The 12,384-nt window shown below is 37.0% G+C and overlaps 1 protein-coding gene across 1 annotated transcript; it reads right to left on the bottom strand.

The window, feature by feature from the left end:
• Positions 1–2,345: 2,345 nt before the first annotated feature.
• On the bottom strand, positions 2,346–11,960 carry LOC122997783 (synaptojanin 2 binding protein). The gene is made up of 4 exons (XM_044374011.1): positions 11,420–11,960; positions 7,782–7,918; positions 6,523–6,618; positions 2,346–3,308 (listed from the first exon to the last, which is right to left on the bottom strand). Exons 1-4 carry the CDS (start codon positions 11,481–11,483, stop codon positions 3,165–3,167), a joined length of 441 nt encoding a protein of 146 aa, XP_044229946.1. The 5' UTR covers positions 11,484–11,960; the 3' UTR covers positions 2,346–3,164.
• Between the last annotated feature and the right edge of the window lie 424 nt (positions 11,961–12,384).

Genomic DNA, 12,384 nt, shown 5'->3' with positions numbered 1-12,384 from the left:
TAAATATTTACTTTGTCGAAAAGTCAGATACTAAATCAACAGTCGCTTACTGTCAAAATTACGCTCCAACTATCAAATCATTTTGACTTAATATCTCATAAATGTGATGTAATACCTCCTAATATGGACATAAAAAGTAGAATATCTTGACTTGATATCTCAAAATGTTGACTAAATATATCATACTTTTGTCATGATAGCTCATACTTTTGAATTAATACCTCATAATTTGGAGGGAAATTAAGATTTTTTTACTTTTTTTTTTAAAATTTTGACTTCATATTTTAACATAATACCTCTAAATTTTGACTATCACATAATTTTTACTTTAAAATCTCTTTTTCTTTCCCTGGTGTGACTCAGCTACATTACAGTATCATTCACTAAAATGCAACAACAGTCAACAGATTTCTGAAATATCTTATTTTCTGCCTGAAACACAAAGAAATAAAGAAAGACAAACAGGTGAATTCAACATGAATTTAATAGGTGCGTGGCTGTCAAACACACAGTATTTGTATAATTTAGTAGTGCTTCTGGTCTATTTTTCTGGCATACTGCACATATTCACAATCCCACTCAGCAGAGCAACATGAAATGTATTTACAGACAACAGAGCCACATACAGTCAGAGACAGTTACATGATAGATGAGCTGCAGACGGAAAAATGTGGACAAAAAAAAAAAAAAAAAAAACACTCAGCACACACAATTCACTTATTCATCTGCTCTTTGGCCCTTTTTCTGGAGGAGTTCCATGATTGTGGCTAGTGCAAAATAAACGTTTTAAGGTGTTGACAGCGACTCATTTCTTTGAACCCTCAAACTCAGAATAAAGCTGTTGGTTCTTTACACAAAAATAATTATTTTCCACTATAACAACAAACTCCAATTTTCATATTCACCCCCCCACAAGTATCACTTAGCAGAAGGTGTGATTACAAGCGCTGGTCCCCGATGGAAAACTAGGAGAATGTTTAAAAAAAAAAATGGCTGTGACACAAAACACAAACATGGCAGCATCTCTCAGAGAGCCTTCAGCTGTGACTGAGCATTAAGACGTGGGCTGCTCACCATCATGTGATATATCAGAACAATTTGTTTGCACGGTACAGATTCAATGGTTCACCCTGAGTGACCATATTACACCTTATAATAAACTACTTAGTGATTTTGAACTGTGTATTTTGCTTTAAAAAAAAAAAAAGGACAAAGCTGGTGATTTTCTATATTTTTTCTTATTGTCAACAAATCCTGTGAAAAGATCAAAACCAATTAAATTGATCCAATAACAAGAATTATCTGTTTCCGAAGCCTGGTTTATCTTATTTCTGTGCTGTAGACCTCAATGATTGTACAGAAACTATTAAAAACACATAAACGAGCCAGACTGTTGCACTGGGTGACATGTTTCTTCTTTCTGATGAACATGAGCGCCGTAGTTTATTTTGAGTCAATCCCGGATATGCCGTCTTGCTGCTGTAAATACTCACTAGAGCAACAAATCCGCAGCTTAAAATATTCCCCGACAAAAGGCACAATTTACTCTGTTTTAAATAGCGTTTGTTAAAGATTACAGTGGCCAGCTGTTTCAGGGAATTACTGAGCCTTGTGAAATGTAGCTATATCTGTGACCTGTTTTTAAAAGGGGACATATTAGGCTTTTTGTTATTTTCTGTTATTATGATGTTGGATATCTATGTCAAAGTTCCCAAACTTGACCTGAACGTCTGTAGAAATGCTCTCTGCAAGCCCGATCACTTCGTTTGCAATGGTTTTCTTACCTTGCCATGAACTCGTCGCATACGCCCATAAACAGCCTTCAGTTTATGGGCATCTGTAGCCTTGGTTGCTATAGCGGTTGCTAAGGTTTTCCATGTGTTGTTTGCATTGTCAACTCTCATGTTTCGGATCCGTTTTCAGCTCAAACATGTGCAGATGTATTTGAGAAGTTGACATTTTGAGTAAAGAACAAGAAAAAGAAGTGAAATCTTACTACTACTGTTTGTTTACGTAGCCACCTGAAGTGAGGCGAGACACAGCTTTTGGGAGCGAACAAATCAGAACAGATGGGGTTTATCAGGAGGCCTTAAAGAGACAGGAGCTAAAACAACCTGTTCAGACAGAGGCTGAACCGAGGGGCTGCGTTAAGGGTAAATATGAATTAAATAAGGAGTTTTTTTGGACTGTAAATCATGCAAAGATATTCCAATAGCGCAACAAATTTAAAATACAGACCTGGAAAAGTGCATGATATGTCCCTTTAAAGATTTACTTCTCCAGTAAGAACCAATGGGCTTGAGTTGGGAAGTCAACGTATGGAGAGACGGACTAACGCACTCTGAGTTTTTCGTTGGATTTGTTGACAGTAAGACAAAAAAAAAAAAAAAGAATATATTGTCAGCCTCCTCCTTAAATTTAACGCATTTATGGACATAACGGGTTGATTTTCATTTTGATCACAATAAGGAACAAGAACCAAACACCAGTATTACTTGTGATAGATAGAAAAGGCACTCAGACGTCCGTTACGATATACATTTTTATCACCCATAGCTCAGTCTAAGTAGCACAGCAGGAAGTCGCCCCCCCCCTGTAAATCTGTGCGACAGTGCAAAATGAAAATCAACCCCGGTCGCATAAATTTTGGAAACTGAAAATACAGTCGGTTCCTCTCACGTCGCCCCTCGGACAGATCCGCCATTCAGTGACGGGGGTCCGGAGAGGCCTACGAAGGACTGAACACAACACTGTCTTTCAGTTTGTAAGTGGACCCTGAAGCTCGAGGCGGTTTGACTCGACCCGAGGATTTAATATATCTTCAGCATACAAACTCTGCGTACGTCAGCCCAGCAGCAGGAATGTCATGTGTACATCCTTCTTCTTCTCCTTACCGTCACAAAATATCTATTAAAAAGTGATCTCTGTGGTGAGAAAGCATCCTTTTTGCATAGGAAGGGTGTCAAGAAGCTACCATTAATCACATAATACACATGAACATGGAGAAACTCATCAGTGACACCAACACCTACTAATAAAAAAAAACAGAAAAAAAAAACAAAAAAAAAAGGTTCTACTGTTTTAGAGTTTGTTCCCTCTTCACTTCTTTGGCCTTAAGCAAAGTTTTTGATCTTAAAAATAATATACAGATGATGTCGGCGAGGTTAAAAGTGCTTCTTAAGGTGTCGCATGTAAAGGAATCCAAAGAGGGCGGCGACTCCCGCTAAAACACCCAGAACTCCCAGAGCGGACATCGAAGATTTGTACTCCGGTTGTGAGCCTGTAGGTCCGTTCATGTGATGGGACGACTGCAAGACAAAGAACGGTAACATTAAAGCTGCACTGAATATTTTACACATGTACAAAAAACACCTGTTGAATCTGTTTAAATCACAAGTGGAGACAGAGCGGAGTCACCAGCTGAGTTTGACCCTCTTTCAGTCTAGAAAGTGATGAATCAAAAGAAAACTGGTGTTTTTGATTGTTTTATCTACAAATCATATCTCCAAAATATACATTTTATACATTTTCAGACACTGGTTTCAGCTTGTGTCACGACTGCATGAAAATCAACTTACAGATACTTTAAACGTTTCTTATTTTGTTGGATTTATTTGTTGTAAAACCTGCTGAATGTGTCGCATCGACAAGGTCGCCGGCTGCCTGCACCATCTACAGGTTGAGGTATATTTGAAATGAACGACTTTGTATTAAGTGTCATCAGACCACATCTAAAGGCAGCAGTGTTCACACCTGTTCACAATAGCCACACCTCAACAAGGGTGAAAAGCCTGACAAAATATATTTACCTGATTTTAGACTTAAGATGCACCCATTGCAATTTTCTTGGCCGATTCTGATTAACGTTTTTTTTTAAAAGTCTGACCTGCCGACTCCAACTTTCTTTCTATGAACTATTATTGACAGCATACACAAACATTTTTGTAACTTTTCCTTTAATGGAAGATTAAATTGTATGTTCATAATAAAACATAAAACATTAACAGTATTTGGTTTTCTAACTACATGATGAACTTTTAAGTTCATTGAAGTAAAATACTGATAAAATATTTGTCAGTGATGCAGATGAACCCTGGTGGGAACCACAAAGTACTTTCCCACTCTATTTTTCACCTAGAATATTTTGTAATTTCCTAAACATTATCTATTTTAGTGTAATCAAAAAGCACTTACAGCACTTAAAGCAAATATCAAGTTTGCAGTTTATTTTCACTCTGCTCTACTTATTCATCATATCTATAATAATATTTATCAGCTGTATTAATTCCAATGTGTTATTTTATATTTTTCTCTACAGATTGAAACACACAGCAGGATTCATGTCAGTGCGTCAGATAATGAGAAAGAGGTTAAATTAAATACAATATAAACAAAAACAGCAGCAGTTTTAACAGCAGAGCCACATCTTAGTTGATTTTAAATAAAACATTAATGTCAGACTTTTCCTTAACAGGTAAAAATCACCTGGTTTCAGGTAAACTGCGTGTAAACAGCTGAGCACGTCCCGGTGTGTAAACTTTGTGTTATATATATATATATATATAGGATATTTTGGGTTGGACCGACTCAGCCCTGCCTGTCGGTGGTCGTGATGAGGATGTGCAACATGTTGCCGGTAAATAAAACTGGTAAATTAATGTTTAAAGAAGTTAAAAACTGCAGCAGACGTTCTGTAACGTTATCAGTCGACGGTGAGTCTCTGCTGCAGTTCATATAATTTAGTTTTAGTGTGTGTGTGTGTGTGTGTGTGTGTGTCTGTGTGATGTTACTGTCTGTGCCGCTGTGTGTGCAACGTGAACCATTGTGCGGCATGTGTGTAAATTTGACCGGCAAAAAAATCTGAGACTGATCGGAGCCGGTCATCGGTCGTGACCAATCAGCTGAAAGTTTTCGATCGGTGCATCTCTGATTTGGACGGCTGAAGCTTCTTATTAGCTTCAAATAAACTTTTAATTACATTATTGCACAAAATGACGGCTATGAATGTCGTCAGTTACATCGAAAGCACATTAGGGAAGGGATCTTTAAATGGTCAGTATGACCAGGACGAATGATTACAGCGAATAAAACGTTGACTGTTGCTTTCAGACAGATATTGAAAAACGGTGAACCTCTCCTTTAAGAAATGTATTTACTGTAAGAACATGAAACGTGTCTCAGACAATAGAAAACTCCTTTAAGAAGTATTTGTGATATTTAATGTCTAAAGCATGAAAATCTATTGTAGCATAAAAAGGCTGAACTCACCAAACCTGCTGTGAAAAATTGAATTAGCTCCACCAAACAAAAAGAAGAAATACAAGTTGAGACAAATTCCACTGCTGGTAAAACACTAACGGACCCAAAGGAAGCGCAAGAAGCTTTAATGTCATCTGTAGGCTTATCTGAACATTAAAGATTATATTTCTTTTTTTATTCAGCAGGCTGAAAATATTCTGTGTATAAAATATATGAAGCGTAGTTTTAAAGACTTGGTGGTCAAAAACACTGAAGGCCAGCGGACACGTTGCCCAGTTTTAAAGCGTAGTAAAAAACTTTCATTGCATCCGTCTCAGTGCTGTAATTTATCTTTTCCAGCAGCCGTGAACAAATATCAGATGTTCACTGGAATCAATTATATGAGGAAATGTTGCTGCTCAGACTTACGGCGGTATATAAAGTGGATCTGGATGTTGCCTTGACATTTACCGTAACCTTTAGCGGTATATAATTACATGACTACCTCACCTCAAACAAAAACCTGGAAGCCATCAACGGCATTAAAGTAAGGTGTGGTTAGGTAGCGTCGGCCTGAGGGACTGAAAGGGAGAAGATTCGCCACCGTGGAAGAAATCCAGCAGGAAGAATCGCAGGAAGCTCTGAACACGGTGACAAAAGACTACAGGAATTCCAGGAATTTTGTGGGTCCCCCTTGTACGTTTTTATAAAAATAAATAAAACATGAACACAGGCGCTATTTCACACAGCCAAGAAAAACCACTTTATTCAGTGTGGTTATTGTTTAGGCCGTTATCTACTGAATAAACTGATCATGAGACGAGGTGCATTATAAACACTGAGGGCAATCTCCCAGGTTTCATTGTTAAAACTGGAAGGAAACAATTAAAGAGTTTAAAAAAAAACAAACCCTGTATTAACGCACAAATCCTTCATATCGAGACGGTCACATGCAGTTCACTACGGAGGAGAATGGGGGGGAAGAGGGCGTCATTGCCAGTCAGGCGTGTCCTTGACAAAATGAAAGTAGGTTTGCTACTACTGCGCATTTAGAAATACCCAGACTTAAGTAGGCGGAGATCTCTGATTGTCTGATATTGCGAGACAATCAGAGAGTATTTGGGTGGCTAAACTACTTCCGTGAGAAAGACCTCGGCTGTTCCTGAGTATTGAGCTTCTATGAAACACTCAGTTATTTATATTTCAATGCTGTTTTGGACAGATTTACCAGTTATATAAAGAACAACAACTTTATAGAAACTGCTGATGGAAGACGTCTCCTACCTTTTTCAGAACACGGAGCAACACGTCCTCTCCTGCTGTCCTGAAGAGCTCCACTGCAGATTTGTGTGTCTGATCCTCAAGCTTGACTCCGTTGATCTAAACAAGCCAAATATAATAAAACCTTTAAAATCGACTCAATTATTAGTCAGAGTGTAATTTCCACTAGAGATGGTGCTCCTCACTTCTAATTAAAAACATCGATACTCTCATGCGAGTGTGATTTGTGGGACTATTTGCAGACTAAGAGGAAGTTCTGTCGCCTTCTCTGCATGTTTTTCAGGTAAAAAAAAAAAGTTTCAGGGAGCGTTCTGGTAGCCGACTCAGCCGGGGACCTTTGATGCATGTCATACCCATCTCTGTGTCCTCTTGTTTCCTGTCTGCCTCTTCACTGCCCATAAATAATAAAAGGCAAAAATGCCCAAAGAAGAAAAAAAATTCAGTAAAATGCTATAAGTCAGAGTAAAGGCACATTGTTGTATTTAAGATGTTATTAAGACTTTCTCTGTTAAAAAGTAAAAGGTTTCTAAATATTAGAGCTACAACGATTTATCTATTAATCAATTAGTCGATCCACAGAAAATGAATCAGCAACAATTTTGATAATCAAATAATCGATTCGGTCATTTTTAAAGCAAAAATACCAAACACTTCCTGGTTCTTACATGTGTGGATTTGCTGTTTCTCTTCCACGTATATAACAGTCATTTAAATATCTTTATGTCCTGGACTGCGAACTGACGGCGTCACAGAGGACTGTAAGAAACTGTGAATGTTGTCACTATTTTGTAACATTTCACAGACAAAGTTATTAATTGAGAAAATAATCGACTGATTAATCCATAATGAAAACAATTGTTAGTTGTGGTCCAACGTGGTTTTTAGTAGGTTTGTAAAAATTCTCTTGTTCCAGCTTCTTAAATGTGAATATTTTCTGTTTTCTTTAGTCCTTTATGGCGTAAACTGAATATGTTTAGGTTATTGACTGTTGGTCGGGACAAAACAAGATATTTCGATTTATCAATAATGAAAATAATCATTAGTTGAGTCCTACTACAAGTATCATGGAAACACGATTTCATCCTAATTTGCTTGTTGCGATACTGATATAAAGGACAAGAAGACAATACAGGAAATATAATTGACATTATTTTTATCTCATGGTTCGATCAGTGGATAAATCATGTAGTGAGAAGTGATAGACAATCAAAAACACCCTAAACCACATCCTACAATCATCCATATGAGCCAACAGTTATTACCGCCAGGATCTTGTCCCCCTCTTGAAGTCTTCCGTCCAATCCTGCTGCTCCATCTTCTTTTATTTTGGACACATATATGCCGCTGTCGTTCACCACGTACTGCTGGTCCACGCCCCCGACTATATTGAAGCCCAAGCCTAAAAAAAAACCAAAACAAACAAACAAAAAAACAGATACCGGCTTGAGATGGAGGCTTGATTTTCTTGCAATATATTTTTATTATTATTTCCAATTTAATCAAACTGTAGTTATTATAAACAATGCAGTCCACACATTTCACCTCCCCAAACCTCTGGCCACAAACAAACAAACATAAAAACAAAAATAGCGCTTCAATTATATACAATGAGACAAAATTATGTCTTTGCCAAAAGTACACAAAACTATTTTGTTTAATAAACAAAACTATTTCTCTTTTTTGCACTTTGCATTTTCAATCTACAAGATAAAAGATGAGCAGAAAGTCCGTCCACGATTTATGTTTTTCATTGACAACTTTTCTAGGAGGAAGTAAATAATATGTTTGATCAAGAAATAAATTAAAGTTGGAGCAGTCTCGTCTTTCCAACAACAAAATACTTCTTGTGTCTAATTGTGATTCAGTTTCTAAAGAGGAGTTTCCTGCATTATTTGCAAACAACAGTGTAATAAATCAGTAACTCGTTAATTAGATTGAACCACCGTTAGGTTTTCATTTAATTTTCAATGCTGTTCATTTATTTATTCATCTAATTGAATCCCTGGAAAAAAAACCCCCCAAAGAGATGAGGTCAGTAGCCATGGAAACAGTCATTTTATAGCTTTTTCTTACTAAAACATATACAGTTATTGTTATGAATAGAGACTGTAAACCATCATTCCCATTATATACTAGATCCTGACTGATATATCGGTTGATATCAGCCAATCCCAGATGTATCTGTATTGGTTTGTATGTTATCTGATATGCGCCGATATTATTTTTATTTTTTAAAGTTATAAAAGCAGCATTTTATGTATATTTGATCCTTTCTCTTAATTCAAGTTTAATATATACTGTATAAATACATTATACATATATATACATATTTTGTTCTATTTGTTTTTTAATTTATTTATAGTTATTTATAATTATTAAATTCCCAGTGAAGTTTACTAATATCATTTTGGACAATAAAGTTTATTGTTAAACTGTAAAATATCTTTGTCACAAGTTATTTGAGGGACCACTGTAAAAAATGTGTGTTTATACACACACACACACACACACACAGACACACACACATAAATATCTCAATATCAGATTTTCTTACTCCCTAATATCACTATCGGCCCCGAAAATCCAGTATCTGTCGGTCTCTATTACATCCAGCTGTGAAACATGCTGACGGTATCAATACCAGCGACTATTTTCATTACCATGATGATCATTGTTTTCAGTGGAAACCATGAACACAGAGCAGCTCTCCTGCCTCCATCAGCAGTTTTATTTTGTTTAGCCACATGTGGCCTGTGAGCCCAGAATAACTTTTATTATGTTCTCTGTGTATTTACAAATTTCTCTGCCTTTTAAAAATGTATTTAACCGTTAACACCCAGCAGATAACATTTACTAGAAAGTTCTTGTGCTCCAGATATCAATCAACCAATTTCATCAGGAAAAAATCATGAATTTCCAAAACATGAACGTGTACGTGTAGAATCTAACAGACGCTGAGCTGCTTTTGAAGTAATTTTCAGTCGACTGTCTTAAACTTGGAACATTATTTAACTGGTTTTGATTTGACAAAACTGCAATTTATTGTCAGACCGCAGTTCAGTGAATAAAATCCAAGGCGATTGTGGTGTGAAGTAATTTAACTATAATTTAGCACTAACGCATAACAGCTTTTTTCCCACCAGGCCACCAGACTCATGAACAACGGACACTGACGGCCTGCAGCCTGCCTGATGTCACACACATACAGACGGGTGACAAATTAAAGAAAAACCTGGTACAGGTCTGTGAGGAGATCTGGTGACTCTGTTAAACTTTGGGGGGCATTTTGCTGGCATGGTTTGGCTCCACTTGTCCCTTTAGAGGGAAGGTTCACTGCAAAATATGGAAGAATGATTGAATGATGGTCATCCCTCCAGTAGAGCTCAGAGACTTGTAGAAAGACATACTGAAGCTGATCTGGCAGCACGTCATGGTTCAACACCTTAATAAGACACTTTATGTTGGTTTTTCCTTTAATTTGTCACCCGTCTGTACATAAGCTCATATATTTGTACATACACATATATTTATTCATATATTATGAGTAGGACACATTACATACATACACTCATATGTTTTATACTCTTGTTGTTTATACTCTCATCTGTTTCTATTGCTTTTACTATTTTAATATTTCTTTTTTTCCCCATACTGCCTTGTAGAGGAGCTGAAACCTAAGATTTTCACTCTCTTATACTTGTGTAATGAGATGTAACATTAATCAGATGAAACAGCATTTCGAGAGTTTCTAACTTCCGCATCGTGACATATTTCTGAGTGAAACAGGACAGACAGGTGAGACGTAACGTTGGGAGGAATTTGATTTGAATGTTGAAAAGTGGGCATGTCATAATGACTCTGAGCTCTGAGCTGCTGATAATTGAAGATTGACTGATAGGTGGATGTCATGATATTATTGGTTGAAATGTGTTGGTTCAAGCCTACGTAACCACACGCCATATTTACAGGAAGAAAACATGATTGGATTTCGATCAAAGAATACAAAGAAATTGATTTTTTTGACATATATTTTTTTTTAAATGGGTGCACAATATGACTGAGGATGTGATCTTAAAGGCTTAAAAAGGCATTTTTTCATTTCATCTTGACTTTAAAGAACTTGTGTTGGAATATATAGCAGGATTTCAGGAAACGTAATTATCATGATAATACCGTTTACCGTGATATTTTCATCTATGATAATCATATTTGTATTCTTATTTTTAATTTATGTAAGTGCTTATTTGGCATGAAATTTAATAAAAATAAACAAGAATTGAATTCCAGCATCTAGCTTTCATTTTGTGAAGTTATATATTGATTTACAAAAGTAAAAAGGTGCCCAGTTTCCTAGAAAGTTTTGGAGTAAAATTCAATAGTTGCAAATGTCAGTGTTTACCTGGAGCTGCTGATTCAATCCCGATATTTATCTCAATGGATCAAAGTACAAGAGGAATCTTTCCAACAGTGTTACTGCTGCTCAGAGGAGCATTCAGAGATAACTATCAGTTCACAAAATGTTACATAACACGAAGAAAAAACAACAAGTGCAAACCAGCCGTTAGTCTCTCATGAAGCTAAATTAAATCACCAGCGCAGAAACTGTCAGACAGGCCGAGCAGTTACGTTACTTCTTTTTTAAGATTTCAACACAGCGTTAAAGTGGATAAATTATACTTTTTATGATTAATTAAGAGCTATTAATGCTCAGCTGGCTTCCATAAATATCTTCGTCTGTTTGTAAGTACACGACAACGCAAGATAGGAAGAGGTTTTGCTTATTTTTGAATTGCAAATTAGCCTTTAGCTTGACTAGCGTTGGCTGATCTTTGCTGCTACGTAGCCAGCTAGCGCGTCTCTCTCTCGGCTAACCGCCCGAAGACTCGTCCGCTCCTCTTACCTGCGGGTCCTCGCTTCAGCTGGATGTCCACCACGTTGGGTGAGGAGTGCAGAGAGCCATTCATGTTTTGTAGAGACTACTAAATTAAAGTGTTCAGAGACGGAGGAGGAGGAAGAAGAAGATGAGGAGGGGAGAAACTATTTATCTGAAGGTGAACTCATTGAAGAGTTTCGATTTTGCTTCCTTCGGCTCGCAGACGGTGGCTTGTGGTTGTGCTGCCCCCTGATGGAAGGAAACGGAACTGCAGGCTGACCTTTGAACTACAACACCGCTGAATTGAATGGAGTTCAGGGATTTTTTTTCAATGTCTGACACTCTCTGGGCCTCCTCTTAGATAAAGCTTGGAAAAAGGCGACCCCTCACCCCCTTTTAGTTTATTTGCGTAGTTTTGCTCAATCCCTGGATGCCTATAGGGTCGTGGTTATGATATTTGAGCCCATAGATACTCAACAATTGAGCAAAGATAGCAGAAGATAACCTGATATTGTTGTTTGACATACTTCAAACTACACTAAATATAGAAAAATGGTCTGTCTGAAGGCATTTATTTGTTTATGACTTCCCCAAACTACTGTATCACACACATTTAGGCTATTCTGTGATCCTCTTTCAATAACTTATGTCACATTTTTCCATTTTCATTCACTGAACCTCCCTTAAAACTGTTTGGAGCACCCCTGAAGAGGTCCTCCTCCCACTTTAAAAACCTCTGGTGTTGTAAAAATACAGTATAATGTGTTCCAATGTAGTGCAGCAGAAGTATTAAGAACATAAAATGGAAATACTCCATTAAAATACTCCAATAAATAAGCTGTACATACATTTAAGGAAGCATGTTTGAGCAATGTTTTTATTATTTTATTGCAGGAGTATTGACGTAATGGAGATCTCCGCCATTTCCTATCAGATTAGTGTCTCACTGCTTCATAAATGTTTCTACGTCTATGAAGGACTTGGCCATGAAC

This window comes from Thunnus albacares, chromosome 15 (genome assembly GCF_914725855.1).
Source record: "Thunnus albacares chromosome 15, fThuAlb1.1, whole genome shotgun sequence".
NCBI classification, from domain to species: domain Eukaryota; kingdom Metazoa; phylum Chordata; class Actinopteri; order Scombriformes; family Scombridae; genus Thunnus; species Thunnus albacares.
Note: the sequence above shows the minus strand (reverse complement) of the source record. Positions and strands in the feature narration are given on the sequence as shown.